The sequence below is a fragment of the Sorex araneus genome, chromosome 2 (genome assembly GCF_027595985.1).
Source record: "Sorex araneus isolate mSorAra2 chromosome 2, mSorAra2.pri, whole genome shotgun sequence".
NCBI lineage: Eukaryota > Metazoa > Chordata > Mammalia > Eulipotyphla > Soricidae > Sorex > Sorex araneus.
The window spans coordinates 40,788,202-40,807,899 of NC_073303.1; the positions used below are offsets into that span (position 1 = coordinate 40,788,202).

Here is a 19,698-nt window from a genome sequence, read left to right on the forward strand (position 1 = left end):
TTACTTCAGGCTGTGTACTCGGGAATCACTCCTGGTGGTGCTTAGGGATGAGGTGCTGGGGATTGAACCTGGCTTGGCCACGTACAAGGCAAGTGAACTACCTGCTGGACTTTCTCTCTGGCCCTGTTGATTTTACCTTTAAAGTGTGTATGTTTGTGTGTGTAGGCATAGAGGCACAGACATTTAATTATCTGCTCCATAGTAGTTCTCATTGTGGTGGGTGACAGGTGCGAATACACTGTAATGGAGTGCATGAGACTAGGACTTGCTGTGAGGATTCAGAAGGAGGTAATTAAAAATTACCTGGGGTGGTAATTCGAAAATTGACTTGAGTGGTGATGGGTCAGCAATGCTTTATGAGAGGTTATGTAGGAGCCTTAATTTGCAGGATAACTTAGAAACCAGTGGGGAAAGCCCAGAACTGTAAAATACACAATGCATAGAGATTGCATATGAGGGATTGCAAGAGTTGTGTACATAGAAAAGTGAAGAAATGTAGTTAGAACGCTGAGTAGTTTGCAGACTGAAACTGGGAACACTGACATGCTGTGTTGGTGTTCTTTTTTGCTTGCTTTTTTGGGTCACACCCTGTAGTGCTCAGGGCTTATTCCTGGCTCTGTGCTCTGCAATCACTCCCATTGGGTTTCAGGTGACCATTTGGGGTGCAGCTGTGTGCAAGGCAAATGCCTTGCTGCTGTGTTGTCTCTCTGGCCCCTGTGTCTGTGTTCTGAGGGTGCATTCCAGTAGCAGTAAGGAGAGGAAGCATGAAGTGCGGTGGAGACACATTAGAATCAGGATGATATGACAAGGTGCTGCTATCATGGGTCAGGCGAGAGACAGTGTGGGCTGGGACTGAGAATGGTGGTAGTATGTGAGTTCAAAGAGCATGGGCGCGTGGGACACGAGCATTCGGTGGCTGATAACTGTTCTGGCTGACCCACAGTGACAGACAAAGGTCAGAGGAATTAGGGTATGGAGGAACAGGCTGGTTGGTAATCAGGGTCCGTTTATTTCTCTCTTCTCTCTTACAGCTTCATTCTCCTGCTTCTCTCTACAACATAGTTATTTCTTCCCCAGCATAGTTAGATCTCTCTCTCCTCACTCCTTACAGCATAGTAATATAGCAGTCATGAAGGGTAGAGGTGCATAACCATAGATGGGGTTGAACATTATCATAACAACAGAAAGATGTAAAGCCACTCCTTCAGGGGAAGTTCTAGGAGATTAACACAAGAACAAAAATCTCATCCTTGTGTTCAGCACTCTAGATTATAAGATAAGGAGATCTGTTCAAGAGTGGGATCCCATCTTGAACATATTGCTTTCTCCTTTCCTCAGCTAGTAATCCATTTAAACAATCCATTTAATCAATCATAGTAAATTTACTTCTTACTAACATTTCTAGTCATTTTTTATAAACACAGTAAGAGATATATTAAGCTTATATCAAATTGGCTCTTTCTGGGGACTATATATCTCGCTATATATCCCAGACTACAGTTCTCAGGCCAGGTTAAATCTTTCCTAAACCCAGCAGGATCCTTATTCAGTTACTTTTTTTGGAGTCATAACAAGGTTTGTTCCATGATTGTGCTCTTAATTTATTATACTTATGGTGCTTAGCTTGTCCCTTTTCTTTCTTTTTTTTTTTTTTGGTTTTTGGGTCACACTTGGCGATGTTCAGGGATTAGTCCTGGCACTCTGCACTCAGGAATTGCTACTGGCGGTGCTTGGGGGACCATATGGGACTCTAGGAATCGAACCCTGGTCAGCCGCATGCAAGGCATACGCCCTACCCGCTATGCTATCGCTCCAGCCCCTTAGCTTGTCCCTTTTCGATGGAAGGATAGCTTGTGGCTTGCCATCCTTGTGCCTTCCTGGGATTGTGCTTTTGGAGGGTGTTAAGAAGTAAGGGCAACTGAGGTTTAAGTCAGGTAAATATGGATTCCCAAGAGTAAATATTATTTTGGAGTCAATTAACTCCATGTTACAAAAGCATAGCATCAACTGTCATCCTGTGTTAATACAAAAGGACATTGCTAAACCAAAAGAAAAGCAATATAGGATTATTGGTGCCTGATGGAATTGGGTGTGCCTCAAGAGCACTGTTGTGGGAATAACTCAGTAAACCTAAGCTTCTTTGGGAGGACGGAGGAGCAAGGACAAACGAATGGTATCCAGTAGTGGTGGAGACGAAAGAGAAGTAGGTCAGAGAGATTTATATAGGAAACACTAGATTTTAAAAAGAAAAATCTATATGCTTGTTTTTTAAGTTTAACATTTTTTTATGACTTAGAATTTACAGCTATATAACCACTAAGTTCTTAATATAGGATATCCTGTTGAACAAACCATCACCCCCCTTTTAATGAAAGCTGTATTTTGATGATGTGGTTAGATACTGGGTCCTTGTATTATTAGTATAGTGGTGATGATCTTTTCTCTTTCTACACCTTATAAACTCCCCCAGCATTTTTTTTTTTCATCTGTAAGGAGAAAGCATGAGGTGTGTGTTTGTGAGGACAGGGCTGCCACCAATAAGTCACAACTCAGTACATACGTTCTGTTGTTGTTACATTAATACTGGTGACTGTCAGGTAATTTGGGTTTTGTTTTTCAGTATATTTTGTTTCTAAAACTTTGATCCAGGAAATCTTTCCAAACCAACTACCCTGAATAATCAGTAAGGGTTAACAGTGCTTCTGGATTTGTATATTCCAGCTGCTCCACCCTACAGAGCTGGAGTATCACCCCCAAGGTGAATTATATAAATGATATATACTTTCTTTGTATCATGTATATATATTTTACTGTATTACTGTCATCCCCTTGCTCATCGATCTGCTCAAGTAGGGCACCAGTAATGTCTCCATTGTGAAACTTGTTACTGTTTTTGGCATATCTAATACACAAGGGGTAGCTTGCCAGGCTCTGCCGTGTGGGCAGGATACTCTCCGTAGCTTGCTGTGCTCTGAGAGGGATGGAGGAATCGGACCCGGCTTGGCTGCGTGCAAGGCAAACGCTCTACCTGCTGTGCTATCGCTCCTGCCCATTTATATATATTTATATTTTTTAAATATATTTTATAAAGAAATGAATACATCCATATTGCTCAGCGCCTACCTGCTTTTCTTTTTTTTTTGTTTCTGTTTTTGGGCCATACCCAGCAGTCTCGGGTGCTTCCAGGAGTGCTTAGGAACTTGATGGTGAACCTGGTCCTCCTGCATACAAAACATGTGCTCAGCCTATTAAACTCTCTCTCTAGACTTCATGAACTATGGGTATGCAGTTGATAACTGTGGGGGCATTGAAAAATCTTAAAATTTGTTTTAAATTAGATTTCTTTTTTTGGGGGGGGGTCACACCCAGTGGTGCTCCAGACTTACTCCTGGTTCTGCACTCAGGGATCACTCGTGGGGAGCTCAGAGGACCATACAGGATGCCAGGGATCAAACCCATGTCTGGTCAGTCACATGCAAGACAAGCATCGTACCTGCTGTACTCATTCTGGCCCCCAAAATAGATTTCTTTGTGATGTTACACCTGTATGCCTGGGGTTATGTAAGAACTTTTTTAGATGAAAAGGAGTCATGAGGGGCTGGAGTGATAGTGCAGCAGGTTGGTCGTTTGCCTTGCATGCGGCCGACCCGGGTTTGATTCCCAGCATCCCATATTGTCCCCTGAGCACTACCAGGAGTAATTCCTGACTGCATGAGCCAGGAGTGACCCCTGTGACCTCTGTGCATCGCCAAGTGTGACCCAAAAAGCAAAAAAAAAAAAAAAAAAAAAAAGAAAAGGGTTATGAGTAGCAAAAGTTTTAGAAGCCTAGAGCTACTATTTTTTTTTTTAATGTAGAGCAGAAAACCATTAACTAGACAAAGGTACATCTAAAATTTGCCTTTTTCAGTGCATCTGCAATGGTATGGACAGTGGGTGGGAGAGTTAGTGGACAGCTTTTTTTCGATTCCTAACATGTCAGTATCATATGAAAGTTCTTCTGTTCCCCATCATTTTCTTTTCTTTTTTAAATCAATTTAATTCCATTTTTTAAAATTTTTATTGTATTGAATCACCGTGAAAAAAGTTACAAAGCTTTCAGGCTTAAGTCTCAGTCATATAATGATCAAACCCCCATCCCTTCACCAGTGCACATGTTCCACCACCAAGAACCCCAATATACCCCACTCCCACACCCCCCCCCACCTGAGTGGCTATGATCATCACTTTATTCTCTCTATACTTTGAGTACATTCAATATTTCAACAGAGGACTATTATTATTTAGAATTTTCCCCCAACAATCAAACCTGCTGAAAGGCATCATTTGATAATTTGTTTTCTGTTGCTGAGTGTGAACTGCAGCTGCGCGGTTTTGGATTTCTGATATTTTAGCAATTAAGTCCAGAGAGATTTCTTCCAGAAGTCACTGAACGACAAGGCTGAGAGAGAAAAACCTTTCCCCTCCCTGGGCGCCTGGGGTTGTAGCTCAGTTCACAGTCTAGGTGCATTTCTGTAAGAAGCCGCTGGGTGCCAAAAGTGGTTAGACCTCCAGGATCATAGTCTTTAAGGGGCAGAGGAGCCGTTTCATGTGTGTGGCCGCTCCAGTTCTCGTCTGAGCAGGGAGCACGTCGGTAACACCTCCCCCTTCCCAAGATCTCCTGCGCACCACATCACTGCAATCTCCTACCTCTAGTTAGTGGGGTCTGGAAGATGGCAGTCGCCACGTGGGCGCCGCTGCCACTGCCTCTCCCATAGAAAGAAGAGGCCAAGAGAGAAAAAAACCTTCCCCCTCCCTGGGTGGCCTGGGGTTGCAGCTCAGTTCACGGTCTAGGTGCATTTCTGTAAGAAGCTGCTGGGTGCCAGAAGTGATTAGTAGCCCTCCAGGATCATAGTCTTTAAGGAACAGAGGAACCATTTCGTGTGTGTGGCCGCTCCGGTTCTCCTAATTCCATTTTTTTTTTTTAACCATCAGTTTGTCTTCCCCAAATCCTTTAAATTTTACACAAAATTACTTACCTTTGGTCTTTTATCGATGTACATTTTTCAGAGAGATATATTGGCTTACACCTCCTTTAGCTTCCACATAATATTACTTACTAAGGGGCAGGAGAGAGAGTTCCAGAGGTAAGGTGCTTGCCTTGAAGACAACCCTGCTTTGCTCCTCGGTGCCATGTGTGGTCTCCTGATTACTTCCAGGAGGTCACTTCTGGTCATAGAGCCAAGAGTCACCCATTCGCACTGCTCAGTGTAGCCTCAAACGCTCTGTCCACAAAAGAAAAAAAATGATTAAGTTTTCTAACTGATTCTTGTTTCACAGCTACAAAACTGCTTTTCTTTGTGTAAACTGATTTTGTGTGTTTGTGTGTGTGTTAATACCACGTACATTTCTTTATGTTTGTTGAGATGATATCAGTGTTATTTGAATTTGCAATGCTCTGTTGAACTATGGATTACTTTAAAAATGTTATTTTTTAATTTCTTTATTAAGACTCGGAGTAACATCACCAGTGAATTGAGCACCACATGTATTCGAGCTGGTCCAGTCCCATTGGAGGAACAGCGTGCGGAAAAATTCAGAGATGAAGTTTCATTTCCAGGTGGAGGACAAGGAGCCTTAGCCCTGCCTCTCCAGAACGAGGATGCGGACAAAGTGGGTGCCTCTCCTCTCCTGAGGAGCCAGTCTGAAGCTCTGAAACCTGCCTTGAGAGTGGGGAAAACCCTCACCTTGGAAAGTGGAGCCAACTCTGAGCTGGTTGCTGTGGGTGTGACCTCTGACCCCAGTGAAGAGGTCAACCAAGTGGTCCAGAGTAGAGCCGGCCTCGGCCACCCTGCAGGGTCAGGGCCAGCACACCCGACTCCATCACTGCCAGTGTCTGTGGAGGAAGGGCCCAAAATAACATGTGAAGACCCATCAGCTGCCCACAGTTCCGCAAGTGGCCAGACTCTTCGTGCCACGGCCCCTGCGAGCCACTGTCCCTCTCTGCTCAGCACAGCGGGGCCGGATGCTGTACCTCAGAGGCAGGGTGTGCCCACTGAGGTCCCTGCGCTTCGCACTCAGCATCCTGTCCCCACGCTTCCTTTCGCCCTGAAGTACTTGGGTGCAGTCCCTCCCACTGGAAACGCTGCTCTGCCTCTGTGCCACGCCAGCAGCAGTGCTGTCTGTGGATTGCTGGGAAGCTGCCCCTACCCGCCCGTCGCAGCGGAGCAGGTGCACAGCTCGGTAGCCCTGGGGATCTGTCTTGGACAAAATGGCAGCTCTGGACTCCTGGGGTCCTCCTCTGTGTATGATTTATATTCTAATACCTTAGATCAGAATCTCCTAAATACAGCAAACCATTTGCCTGTTCAGTCTGTTGGTGCAAATTATGCTGTTGAACGCTGGGATTCAGAAGGGATGTCAGAGTTTGGTAAGACACTTTTCTTTTTTCTTTCTGTTATTGCTTACTGGTAACAGTTTCCTCTGGTCCTTCTGTTTAAAAAAAAAAAAGTTTGGAATTTTCAGAAATGGGACTGCAAAACTAGCTCCAAGGAGTTATGAGATACTAGTTGCTTTGAGTTCCTTATATGTTTTTTCCTCTGTCCTGAATTTTCAGATACAGGCTGCCATATAGTTCCCTGAAGTGACCTTAGAAAAATAGGAAAATATACACAGGTGAATACTCTGCCCTGGGATGGGTTGAAAGACCAGCAGGTGGCCAGCTTAGTTCAGCTTTCTACAGAAGTCCTTTCCCTTCCAATTTCCTTCCAGTTTCTAGGAACTTGGGTTTTGAGTGTGTGACAAATGTCCTGCTTCCTCTCCTATACATGGGAAGGTGTCTGATTGGTTGCTGTGCAAATCACTCCTGGTGCCATCTTCTGCCCTTTTTCTACTCAAGGAAATGGGTGTTGGATCATTGACTGAAACCCAATCATGAACAGATTTGTAGTGGTCTTTCTCATGGATGGACTGGAGCTATAGCACAGCTGGTAGGGCATTTACCTTGCACGCGTCCGATCCAGGTTCAATTCTTCTGTACCTTTCGGAGAGCCTGGCAAGCTACCAAGAATATCCTGTCCGAACGGCAGAGTCTGGCAAGCTACCCATGGAGTATTTGATATGCCAAAAACAGTAACAAGTCTCACAATGGAGACGTTACTGGTGCCCGCTCGAGCAAATCGATGAGCAACAGGATGACAGTGCCATGCTTTCTGACGGATATTCAATAAAATATTTTTTAAAAACCCTAAACTAAAACTTCAGCTAATTATCATAAAAATGATACCCAATGCAGCAATTTACGAGAAAAAGATATCAAGATAGAATTAAATTACCACTTGGTATCTATTTCTCTTAAATTCATAAATAGTTCTATGGGCTGGAGCAATAGTACAACAGATAGGCATTTCCCTTGCCGGTGACTGATGTGGGTTCAATTTTGGTACCTGATAAGGTCCCCCAAACCAACAAGGAGTGATCCCTAATCCCTGAGCGTAGAGCCAGTGGTGAGCCCTGAACACTGCGAGGTGAGGCCCCCAAACCAGATAAATAATTCTGTGCTCAAAGACGAACAGACAAAATATTCTCATATGATATACATATAATTTCTAGTATAACACGAAATATTTGATAATATATAAAACTCAAAGATCATATAATAACTTTTAAAATAATGTTCTGTTTAGAATTTTATGCATGCTCTTCATGTATTCTAGCATCATATTTAAGTTTCTTTGTAAACAAGTATACCTCTATCTAAATAGATGATCAGAAAGTTCCTTTTAGCTTCCTGTGCTTATAGTTGGGTGTTTGATACAACTCTTATTTTGGTTGTGTTTTATTTTTATCCAGGGAAAGTTAGAGTGCCTGAAGAATTGAAGTTTCCTCATGCATGCTGTCTTGGCATTGCTTCACAGACAATCCTCAGTTTACTGAATCCCACTGACCGCTGGCTGCAGGTCAGCATTGGGGTTCTCAGTGTTAGTATTAATAATGAAAAGGTAAGCTTTTTTTTTTTTTTAACCTCTTTTCCCTCTGACTTAGCTTTTAATTTCTTATTTCTTTTGTTTTGCTTTGGGCCACACTTGGCAGTGCTCAGGGCTTATTCCTAGCTCTGTGCTCAGGAATCACTCCTGGCAGTGCTCAGGGGACCATATGTAATGGTGGGGATCAAATTGGTTGGTAGAGTGCACATTGAGTGCCCTATACCCCATAACTATTTCACTGATGCTTACTTAGTTTTTTTCCCCCTTTTTCTAGCACTTCCTTTCATGCTGGGGCATATCCCCCTCGACCCCCCAGGTTTCTTTATATCTTGTGTAACATCAGAAAAAAAAAAGGCACCTTTTTCCTGGTTTCCCTTTTGTTGTTCTTTGAATGTAAGAGGTGAAAAGTCAATGTTTCTTTTAATCACTATATTTCATTGTTATAATATCAAGTAAATATGCTTTAGTGCTACTATTTAAATCACAGAAAATCATGAGTTTTTTGGATTGCCTGTTCAGTTTTGTATACATGATTGAATATAAGTTACTATTATTTATAGAAACAAACAAAAACAGAAAAAGCTATCTTGGAGACCTGTGCTTTGTTTATTAAGTGGAATCCTTCTTTTTAAAATTGGATCACCATGAAATACACAATTGCAAAGTTGTTCATGATTGGGTTTTAGTCATACAATGTTCCAACACCCATCACGTCACCAATGTACATTTTCCACCACTAGTGTCCTAATTCCCTTCCGCCCACCCCAGCCTGCCTCTGTGGCATGCATGGATCTTCTGTCTCTCTCTTTTATTTTAGTGGTGTCTTTTTGACTTATGTATCTGATTTTATTCTTATACAATCTTTAAAAAAAAAACAAAAACAACCTGGGTGACAATTTTAGCACTAACTGTTGCTGTCCAAGTTTCTGAGTTGATTTACACAGACTGAAATTCTGTACTCAGTAAGTCTCCTTTCCTAATTGTGTGACCCTATGAGCTTCATGAGTGGGGAGCAAGGAAGTATGGGCGGCAGCTCCTGGCCTGAGACTGTTTGCACCTCAATGAAGAAATTTGAGTTCCTATAATAGTTACAATAATGATCTTATTTACCTGGCAAAATAAAATCCTGTTCTCCCTCTCTTCTAACCTTTCCTCTCTGCTCCCAAGATTAGATGAAAAGCAGGTGAGCGAAGGAGAAGATTTAGGTTGGAAAGAGATGGAATTGGAGCCCTTTCTAGGGGTTTGCAGGAAATCTGATCACCTCTGGGAGTGAAGTCAAAGGGACGGGTTTCATTGACATTAAGGAAGGCTGATTGGAGTGTGGAATCCGGAGACCAGTAGACTTGACAAGAACCTTGTCGATCAGTCTAAGCTGGTTGCACCCAGCATTGGGCAGGTGCTCGGCCATCTACTGAGCTCTTTTTAAGAAAGGTGACGATGCAATTACCAGTTGCTTTAAAATAGCTAGGGACACAGGTTTCAACGTATCTTCATAAGTCTTTATCATTTGATTAATGGTAGTTTATAGATAATGAATACAACTTGGGTATTTCCAAAGAGGCGATTAATGGTATTGTGGTAATTTGGAAAAGGGATTTTATTTTATTTTTTTATTTTTTATTTTTATTAGTTTATTTTTAATTAGAGAGTCATCATGAGGGTACAGTTACAGATCCATACATCTTTATGCTCATGCTTCCCCCATACAAAGTTCAATAACCCATCCCTTCACCAGTGCCCATTCTCCACCACCAGTAAACCCAACATCCCTCCCCCCCTCCCCAGACCCGTCTCCCCCCACCCCACCCTGCCACTATGGCAGGGAATTCCCTTTTGTTCTCTCTCTCTGATTAGGTGTTGTGGTTTGCAATAGAGGTGTTGAGTGGCCATTGTGTTCAGTCTCTAGTCTGTATTCCGCCCGCCTCACCCTTCCCCCACATGACCTCCAACCACATTTTACTTGGTGGTCCCTTCCCTGAGTTACCCAGAATGAGCGACCAGCCTCCAAGCCATGGAAACAATCTCCTGGTACTTATTTCTACTATTCTTGGGTGTTAGTCTTATAGTCTATTATTCTATATTCCACAGATGAGTGCAATCTTTCTATGTCTGTCTCTCTCTTTCTGACTCATTTCACTTAGCATGATACTTTCCATGTTGATCCACTTATATGCAAACGTCATGACCTCATTTTTTCTAACAGCTGCATAGTATTCCATTGTATAGATGTACCAGAGTTTCTTCAACCAGTCATCTGTTCTAGGGCACTCGGGTTTTTTCCAGATTCTGGCTATTGTAAACAGTGCTGCGGTGAACATATAAGTGCATATGTCACTTCGACTATACTTTTTGGCTTTTCTGGGATATATTCCCAGCAGTGGTATTGCTGGGTCAAATGGGAGCTCAACCTCTAGTTTTTTGTGGAAAAGGGATTTTAAACTAGTTGATTCTGTTTTTGGTTTTTCCATGTGGAGCCATTTCTTAACCATGTGGCTCTCTTTTTAAGGTGGATCTTTCTACACATCCTTGTTTAGTTTTCAAGAACAAAGCCATCATTCGACCTTATGCCACAGAGGACATGAAAATACTTTTCATACCATGCAGTGCTGGGATTTTCAGATGTATATTCAGTGTTGCCTCTTGGCGATTTTCAGCTGATGCTGACACAATAATACAAGCAGAAGCCTTGGCAAGCAGAGTTGTTCTTACAGCTATTGCCGAGGCCCCCGTGATAGAGGTAACTGTTCAACCGATCATGGTCATATTTGGTGGTTTTAGTGAGGCCTGTTACCTTAGAAGTAATTTTGGGGAAAATGAATTTGTAGGAAAATGTGCCATAGTTACTATCAAGATTTACCTGGTTCTTCAACTCTTCATATTTCAACATTTAAAATTATTTTTGTTGTCTTACGCAGGTGTACTTGCTGTCTATCAAGTAGAATGATATTAGACCCTGTTTTCCGCTAAGTAATAGTCCTGGGTGCACAGTAGATGCTCACTTAATAGTTGTGGAGCTAATGATTCATATGGGAAGTGGAAATGATAAGATTTCTGTATTAGTATGCTTTTAAATATTATGTTACATGTCATACTCTGTAACAAAGCCAATGGATATAGTTCGCTATTTGCTATACACTGTTAAAGATTTGTATATTAAGGTTAGCCAAAAAAGTCTTTTCTATGAGATTTGGATGCATAGACCACCTCAGAAAAAGAATTTAGTGTTTGCTTTTGTAGAAAATGGCAGCTATATATAGCTTAGGAAAACATTGACTCTTACCTTTAATGCTGGCTGTCTGTGATGGTAGCCTGTTTATAAGTGGGGCTTTAACATGCGCTTTCAATAACATGCCTGTGTTTGTTTTGCTTTTTTTCATAACTAGGTGGAAACAGAAAAGAAAGATGGTCTTGATTTTGGAGACATAATATATGGAGGCTGGAAAGCTCTCCCGTTAAAACTGATCAACAAGACACATGCCTCTGTGCCAATTAGACTTCTAATTAATGCTGTAAGTATGTATGCACATACAGTAAGAAGCCCTTTATGTCCCACATGACTCTGAGATTGACACACTTAAAATTCTTGGTTAATCCTTCTGTTAAGAAATTGTAAGTAAATTTACATTGCAGCAGCATTTCTCTACTGGCATTTCAGCAACTGATAGTTCTCTCTCCTTTTGATTTTTGGTGTTTGACCACACCTGGCAGTGCTCAGGGCTTACTCCTGACTTTATGCTCAGGGATCCCGTCTGGTGGGGCTCAGATGACCGTATGAGATGCTGGCGAGTGAACCCAGGTTGGCCGCATGCAAAACAAGCACCTTACCCGCTGTGCTGTCTCTCTAACCTCTGACACTTCTCTGTCGAACAGAATGCCTTAGCCTGGCGCTGCTTCACATTGTCCAAGGATCCCATCCTCGCTTCTCTGAAAGCTGCTCCTTATGCCGATGTACTTGCCCAGCTGGCAACGCCTTCAGTCGTCAACCTCATGATGCCTGCTAGTTCTGAGGGGCAGGTGAGTGGGGCAGATGCAACAACTGGTGTAGAATTAAAGGCTCTGAATTAGATTTCCTTTATGAGTATCTTAATCTTAATGCCAATGTATATTAACTTATTTTTTTTCCTAATTTTTACAGGATCCAGAATTTCAGACAGTTTGGGTTCTTTTTCATAGTCCAAAGAAGCAGATTAGTTCTTCAGGTACCTTGTTTACATTTGGGGGAAATTATATTGCTCTATAGATTTAACTACATACAAGACTGAGTTAATATTGTCAGTAAATGTAAATACTTGAGTAGTTTTTTAGATATTGATATTATTTGGAGGTCCAGTCCACGTAAATGTGAATTATCCAAATAGGTTCCTCTGAGAACTTCTGGGAAGTTTCTTGATTTGATCAAGATGTAGATGTTTTTCTTGTCTTTTTTTTTTCTCCGTTCCTCTTCTGTGACTTTATTTTATCTTTGGGTTGTGTTTCTTTCAAAAAAATTTTTTTATTGAATCACTGTGAGATAGACCCATACAAAGCCGTTCATGATAAGGGTTCAGCCATACATTGTTCCAACACCCATCCTTCTACCAGTGTACATTTCCCAGCAACAGTATCCCAGTTTCCCTCCCATCACCATAAATCCCACCCCTCAGCCTGCCTCTGTGGCAGGCACTTCTCTCTCTCTCTTTCTCTCTCTCTCTCTCTCTCTCTCTCTCTCTCTCTCTCTCTCTCTCTCTCTCTCTCTCTCTCTCTCTCTCTCTCTCTCTCTCTCTCTCTCTCTCTCCTGCTCTCTCTTGCTCTCCTCCCTATCTCTTTGGGCATTGTAGTTTGTAATACAGATACTGAAAGGTTATCAGGAATATTCCTTTACCTACTTTTAGCACTCAGTTCTTGCCAACATAATCATTTCCAGCTATTATTGTCATACTGTTCCCTTCTCTATCTTACCTACCCTCCGCCCCACATACACTTGTGGCTAATTCCAACCATTGACCAGTCCTCCTAGCCTTTGTTTTCCCTGGCTGTGGATATTAGACTTCTTATTTATGTATATGTGTGTGTACAAATTAATAAATATTATACAATGTATTAATATTATCTATATATTATATTATGTATTTTATATACCACAAATAAATGCAGTCCTTCTATATCTGTCGCTACGTATACTCATCCATTCTAATTTTTTTTTTTTTTTTGCTTTTTGGGTCACACCCAGCAATGCACAGGGGTTACTCCTGGCTCATGCACTCAGGAATTACTCCTGGTGGTGCTCAGGGGACCATATGGGGTGCTGGGATTCGAACCCGGGTTGGCCGCGTGCAAGGCAAATGCCCTACCCGCTGTGCTATCACTCCAGCCCCATGTATACTCATCCATTCTAGCCAAATTTCATGACTTCATTTTTCCTAACAGCTGCGTAATGTTCCACTATGTAGATATGCCATATTTTCTTTATCCATTTGTCTGCTCTTGGGCACTCAGGTTGTTTCCAGATTCTAGCTATGGTGAACAGTGCTGCAATGAACATGAACATAGGGTTGTAGATAGTGTTTCTGCTGTGTTTTTTGGGGGTTTTTTTGTAGGGCGCCCTAGGGCATATTCCCAGAAGTGGTATTGCTGGGTCAAATAAGAGCTCAGTTTCTAGTTTTTTGAGTAATGTCCATATTGTTTTCCAAGAAGGCTAAACCAGTCGGCATGTCCACCAACGATGAAAGAGAATCCCTCTTTTCCCCACACCTGCACCAGCACTGGATGCTCTTGTTCTTTTGGTTGTGTGCCAGTCTCTGGTGTGAAATGATATCTCATTGTTGTTTGAATCTGCATCTCCCTGATGATCATGGTGAAGAGCATTTTTTTCTTGTGTCTTTTGGCCATTGTAATTTCTTCTTCGAGAAAGTTTCTGTTCATTTCATTTGCCCCATTTTCTGATGGGGTTGACTGTTTTTTTCTTGTAGAGTTCAACCAGTGCCTTGTACATTTTTGATATTAACACCTTAGCAGAAGGGTATTGATTGAGTACCCTTTCCCATTCCATAGGCTGTCTTTGTGTTCTGCTCACTGTTTCTTTTGAAGTGTAGAAGCTCCTTGGTTTGAAGCTGTCCCACTTGTTTATCTTTGCTTCCAATTGCTTGGTCAATGGCATTTTATCTTTGAAGATAGCTTTTGCTTCAGTATTGTGGAGGGTTTTGCCTACCTTTCTTCCATGTACCTTATGGATTCTGTTCTGATGTTATCTTTAATCCACTTTGATCTGACTTTTGTGAATGGTCTAGATAGAGGTTTGAGCCCTTTTTTTTTTTTTTTTTTTGCATATAGCTGTTCTGTGACTAAAAAAAAAAAAAAATTCATCTTGCAGGCCAGAGAGAGTATAGAAGGTAAGGCACTTGCCTTGCATATGGCCAATCCCAGGTTGAATCCCCAGCATAGCCAGAGAACACTCCTGAGCTCGGAGTGATAATAGCGCCTGAGTACTGTGGGTGTGGCCCTGAAACCCAAATAAAATAAATACATTAGAAAAATCATCTTTCTAAAATTTCCTTGTGATCTCTTGGTTGTAGTATTAGGACGCTAAGGGCATTTAGAATTAAATAACTTGTATTTGTACTAAAAGAATGCATTTCTGTAGAGGTTCTGGACTCAGCAGAGGAATTCTTGGCAAGTGTTGATATAGAAGTTGATAGCCCAAACCCAACACCAGTCATTAAAAGTGTTGCTCTTCGAGCAAGAACCGGAATAGCTAGGATACATGCTCCAAAAGACCTACAGGTACCTCGGCTCTTTGCCATTATTCTGTTTTCTGCTTGATTTCATTCTAATCCTGACAGTGTTCTAAAGACCCGGTTTGCTCTATTTTGCAGACTATGCATTTGTTTGCCAGTGTGACTTCCTCGGCAAAGCAGCACTTACCTTTGAAAAATGCTGGAAATATTGGCGTCTCCTTAGATATCAAGGTAAGGATTTGTGTCGGGGTGCTGTACCAAGCCTTTTCTTGGTACCTGCTCACTTTCTGAAGATTGCTGTGTCACCTACTGTGTGAAAGAGTACTGTAGGGAGCTGAGAAAGCATCTGGGTAAGTGCTTTCAGAGCTGGGTGCTATGTTAGGATAAAATAGTGGGAAGTGCTAACTTTGACAGCTAGTAAACAGAACTGAGTTCTACTTTAGTTTCTGAAAGATTTGCATGTGTGATGCTGGGTGGACGTGGACGAGAGTGAACCACACAGGTAGACATTATTCTGAGGATGGAAAAGAAGGTAGCGAAGGTGGCACTTTGGGATGATGTGGAGGTAAGTTTGATATGGAAGAGGAAGGAGGAAAAGTGCTCAGCAAGAGAGCTAGACAAGGTAGAGCATTTGTTGACAGGCGGGGGAAGGGGTGCAGGGAGGAGGGGGAGGCGGCAGAAAGTCCTCAGTAAACAGAAAAAGCACATAAGAAAGCAAATGAGTAAAAACTATATTGCATAGGTCATCATACAGTTAAAATTATATAAATATTTAGATCTCAGATCAAGGAAGTGACTTTTCAGTGGATCCAGAGAAGCTCTTCCTTAAACCTGGAGAAGAATATGATGTTCTAGTTTCGTTTACTCCTAAGGACCCCAAACCCTGTGAGGAAAGGTAATATAGCTTGTAATGACAAGTTTTCACTCATCTATCAAAAATCACTGTTAGATACCCTTGAAATCAGAGTAAATTCTTTACTTAGCCTCACCTACTAGATGGGATAGCTGTTTAACCTCCTTAGTTTAGCCTCAGTTTTGCTTTTTCTTATAAAAATGTCTTGAACCACCTATTGAGAAGTTTAGAAATTCCTATTTGCAAATAATTTTTGACCCAAGTAAATAATGATGACTTTAATTTTCTTAGCATTTCCTTTCCAAGAACACCACTGGTTAACTAGGTGTTCATTTAAGATCAATAAAACATATTGAGAAACAATTGCCCGAAGACTTGCATTCTGGGGTTTCAGTTTACATTGTTTTCTCTGTTAGGATCCTGAAGATATTTGTGCAGCCCTTTGGACCTCAGTATGAAGTAGCCTTGAAAGGGGAAGTAGTGTCTTTGGGAACCAATTCTCCGACATCAGAGCCGGGCTGTTCGGTTGTTCCATCCATTTTATCCAACAAGCAGTTTCTGACTTGGGGAGGTGTCCCTCTTGGTATAACACAGTGAGTACATACCTAACTGCACAGGAACATGTCACTGTTACTCTCCATTATCTTCATTATGACCACAGCATAATTTCTATCCTAACCTTCGTTTTTAATGACAATTTTAACCTCTATTTAAAAGCAGTAGAGGGTCTGAGTGATAGTACAGTGGGTAGGGCACTTGCCTTGTATGCGGCCCTACCTGGGGTTTGATTGCCGATATCCCATGTGGTCCCTGGAGCACTGCCTGGAGTGATCCCTGAGCATAGAACCAGTAGAACCAGGAGGAAGCCCTGAGCACAGTTGGTGTTCCATGCCCCCCCAAATAAAAAGACAAAAATAGTTGTAAATTTTTTAAAAATTTCTGATTAATGCTAATTACCAATGCTAATTACCCAAATTTGGCAATTAATATTTGCATTCCTTTTCTAGGATAGAGGAGGAAGAAATATATTCTGTTTAGGTGTTTACTAGTTAGTTGGTGAATGAGAAGAGTATTCACCAAATAGTACAAGAGTTCTAATAGAGACTGTATTTTTTTTTTTGCTTTTTTTTGGGTCACACCTGGCAATACATAGGGGTTACTCCTGGCTCTGCACTCAGGAATAACCCCTGGCGGTGCTCAGGGGACCATGTGGGATGCTGGGAATCAAACCCGGGTCGGCTGTGTGCAAGGCAAACACCCTACCTGCTGTGCTATCGCTCCAGCCCCAAGACGGTATTTTCTGCACAGAAAGATAGTATAGGAGTTAAGGTGCCTTAACTATATATTACAGTCTGGAGGGTGCTAAACTCACACTCTAACCCTTTGAACTTCTCTCTCCAAGATCCCGTCCTACTTTTTAGATTTTATCCATCTGCTTAACCATTCATAAAGCAGCTCTGAGTAGGGTTTAAAGGGCTGAAGTAGGAAATGCCCCTTGTGGAAAGTGAGGCATAGTCACCATAACAGTAGCTCTTGAAAGCCTGTACACTTGCCTATCCTCAGGTCAGGGCATGGGCCCGGGGCTTCCTCATGATGCTGTCCCAGAGGTCAGGGCACACTGTCATTGCAGAGAAAGCAGGCCATTCCCACAAGACTCAGGAGAGGTATTTCTCCCAGGTCCTTTAAAGGAGAAAAAAGTGTGATCTACTGGGTGGCAGAGAAAAAGAACCTCACATCATCCCTAAGTTATTCTTGACATTCCCACCTTGTGTTTCTGCTTATAATAAATGACTAATATAACGATTCTTAAGATATACCTGCTCCACCGAGGCCATGCCAGGCTGAAATCTCTTAGCTCGTCTAAGACAAACAAGTGCTGTCATGCTTTTAAACTTGCTGGTGGGCATTCTTTTTAGGCTTTTAAATTGGACAGTGGCCTAGCACTGTCCTTACGTAAGTAAGGGACCTGCAGGCTATCTTTTTTCATTTCTTGCTTCCATTTCCATCTGGAGGTTCTTGGACATCCTTCTCATCTAGCAGATGTATGCAGGGAATGAACATGAAGTCTGTCAGATTACTCCTGGTGGGACTTGGGGACCAAATGGGGTGCTAGGCATCGGCCTTGGGTTGGCTGCATGTAAGACCAGCACCTTACCCTGTGCTGTTGCTTAGGCTCAAGTCTTAAGTGTCCATTTTCAGAAATGCAGCCTGCCAGGAGTGGGGAGAGTCATATCCAAGCTCCTTAGAAAGCAGGTGCAATCAGTTTTTCTCTGGTCATTGCAGCTGGGTTTGACTGGCTTTACTTGTTATGTGTAGTAATATTTATGGACAGAACCCCCATGTAAAATACATCATTGTTTCTAGGATTCAGAAACTGACATTAAGAAATAATTCTGCCTCTGTGACCCAGCATTTACGATTGGTGATTAGAGGACAAGATCAAGACTGCTTCCAGGTTTGTAGGTCTCTAGAATACTTATATTTGCAAACCATTTTAATTTTTTTGTCTTTGAAGAGCTTGTATTAATGGTCGGGGTGTGTGTGTGTGTGTGTGTGTGTGTGTTCATGTGTGTATTCATGTGTGTGTTCCTGCTCTGATTTATACAGTAATTATTTTTATATTGTAGCTCCAACACTCTTTTGGTTCTGAAGAGCGATTGACCAGTAACTGTGAGATCAGAATTCGTCCAAAGGAAGACGTTAACATTTCTGTATTACTTACACCTACTCGATTATCCTGTATGTTGGCTAAACTGGAAATTAAGAATCTTGGAATTCGATCGCAACCAGGCATTAAGTTTACAGTAAGATAATTTTACTGCTTTTTTTTTTTACCTCCCATAGAGCTAATGATATATCATAACTATTGACTTAATAGTGGCAAATTATATACACACTGCTTTTTTGTCAGTCAAAACATGTGATTATCTAGATTACAAGCAAGTTTGGAAGTCACTATATACTTTATAGAAAAGTCATCTTATAAAAGCAGGCATCATTGCATTCCTGTGGGTAACAAGTCTCTTCTAATGCTTTTAAGGTTCATTTTAGTTAGAGAATTTTGAAATGTGTCCAACTTACTCATTGTTTTTTGTTTTAATTTCACCTGTCGTACCCTCTAGTTTTATCACATCTGGTCATAGTTTTCTCATTTCTGCGCTCATCCTTTTTTGTATCTATATCATTTCTTTGAGCTGCATCCTGGTCTCCCTAAAGTCTTTATCTGAGTGGTCCTGGAGCTGGTCAGTGCTGGGAGCACCTTCTGGATGGTTGGTTATCTTTATTCCTCGGATTCGGTGGGTTCTTGTGCCACTTCCCCACTACACTCTGGTGAATCTTTGTAGCTCACTCCTGTAAGAGTGCTCTGAGACAGTGAGCAATAGCCCAGGATTGAGGCCTTCCACGGGAAGATTGGTGTCTTCATTGTGGGGCTGAAGGAACAGAAGTCTCAGACTCAGTATTTGATTAGGGGCCAGTGAAAGAAGGGCTCTGTCCAGGTCCCTTACGGTCTCTGTTAATCAGCAGGGCTGGAGAAGCCACCGGCAGGCAGGCTGGCAACCAGGGCAGGGGCGGGCCTAAGGTACTGTCATGCTGAACTGCGTTCTTTTGGAAAATAAATTTTTAACTTTATTTAAATGCTGTGGTTTACAAAATAGATCCTAATACAGTTGTTTGAAACATTCAGTGTTCCAACATCAATCCCACCACCAGGGTGACCTTCCCTCCACCAGTATCTCCAGTTTCCCGTCCACCCCTCAAGCCTGTCCCCTTATTGGGAAAAAAATAATTTATTTTATATTGCTTGTTACAGCAAAATGGAATCATCAAAAAATACTAAAAGAAAATTTGTGAAAATTGTTAGATCTCACAGTGTTGTTGTTAAAATCATTGAGGATTTACTGGCTATTTGTTATTAATTGAGCCTTCTGTGTCACTGGTTTTGCTTATTGAGCTTAGTGGGCTTCTACACAACTTCCCCATCTAACTTCCTGTACTCCTACATGACTGTCAGTAGTGTGAAACTGGGAGGCTTGTGCACATGTGGTGTGTGCTGGAGCAGCTGTAGCACTGGGACGATTTGGCAGCCTGGCATCTCATCAAAGCTTGGGTATGAAGCAGTGAGGGTAGGTCTTTCACAGAGAGGATGTGGGGTGTGGGAGGGGCTGCTGGG

The 19,698-nt window shown here is 42.0% G+C and overlaps 1 protein-coding gene across 1 annotated transcript in view; it reads left to right on the forward strand.

Annotated features, from left to right (window-relative positions):
• Positions 1-19,698, forward strand: part of CEP192 (centrosomal protein 192) — an 86,575-nt gene that overhangs the window by 38,954 nt on the left and 27,923 nt on the right. The window contains exons 20-31 of the mRNA XM_055127300.1: positions 5,488-6,406; positions 7,828-7,976; positions 10,468-10,698; positions 11,345-11,470; positions 11,832-11,975; positions 12,097-12,160; positions 14,581-14,720; positions 14,813-14,905; positions 15,451-15,569; positions 15,944-16,120; positions 17,892-17,982; positions 18,155-18,331. Of these exons, the coding sequence (XP_054983275.1) occupies positions 5,488-6,406; positions 7,828-7,976; positions 10,468-10,698; positions 11,345-11,470; positions 11,832-11,975; positions 12,097-12,160; positions 14,581-14,720; positions 14,813-14,905; positions 15,451-15,569; positions 15,944-16,120; positions 17,892-17,982; positions 18,155-18,331 (2,430 nt within the window). The remainder of the gene's footprint in view (positions 1-5,487; positions 6,407-7,827; positions 7,977-10,467; positions 10,699-11,344; positions 11,471-11,831; positions 11,976-12,096; positions 12,161-14,580; positions 14,721-14,812; positions 14,906-15,450; positions 15,570-15,943; positions 16,121-17,891; positions 17,983-18,154; positions 18,332-19,698) is intronic.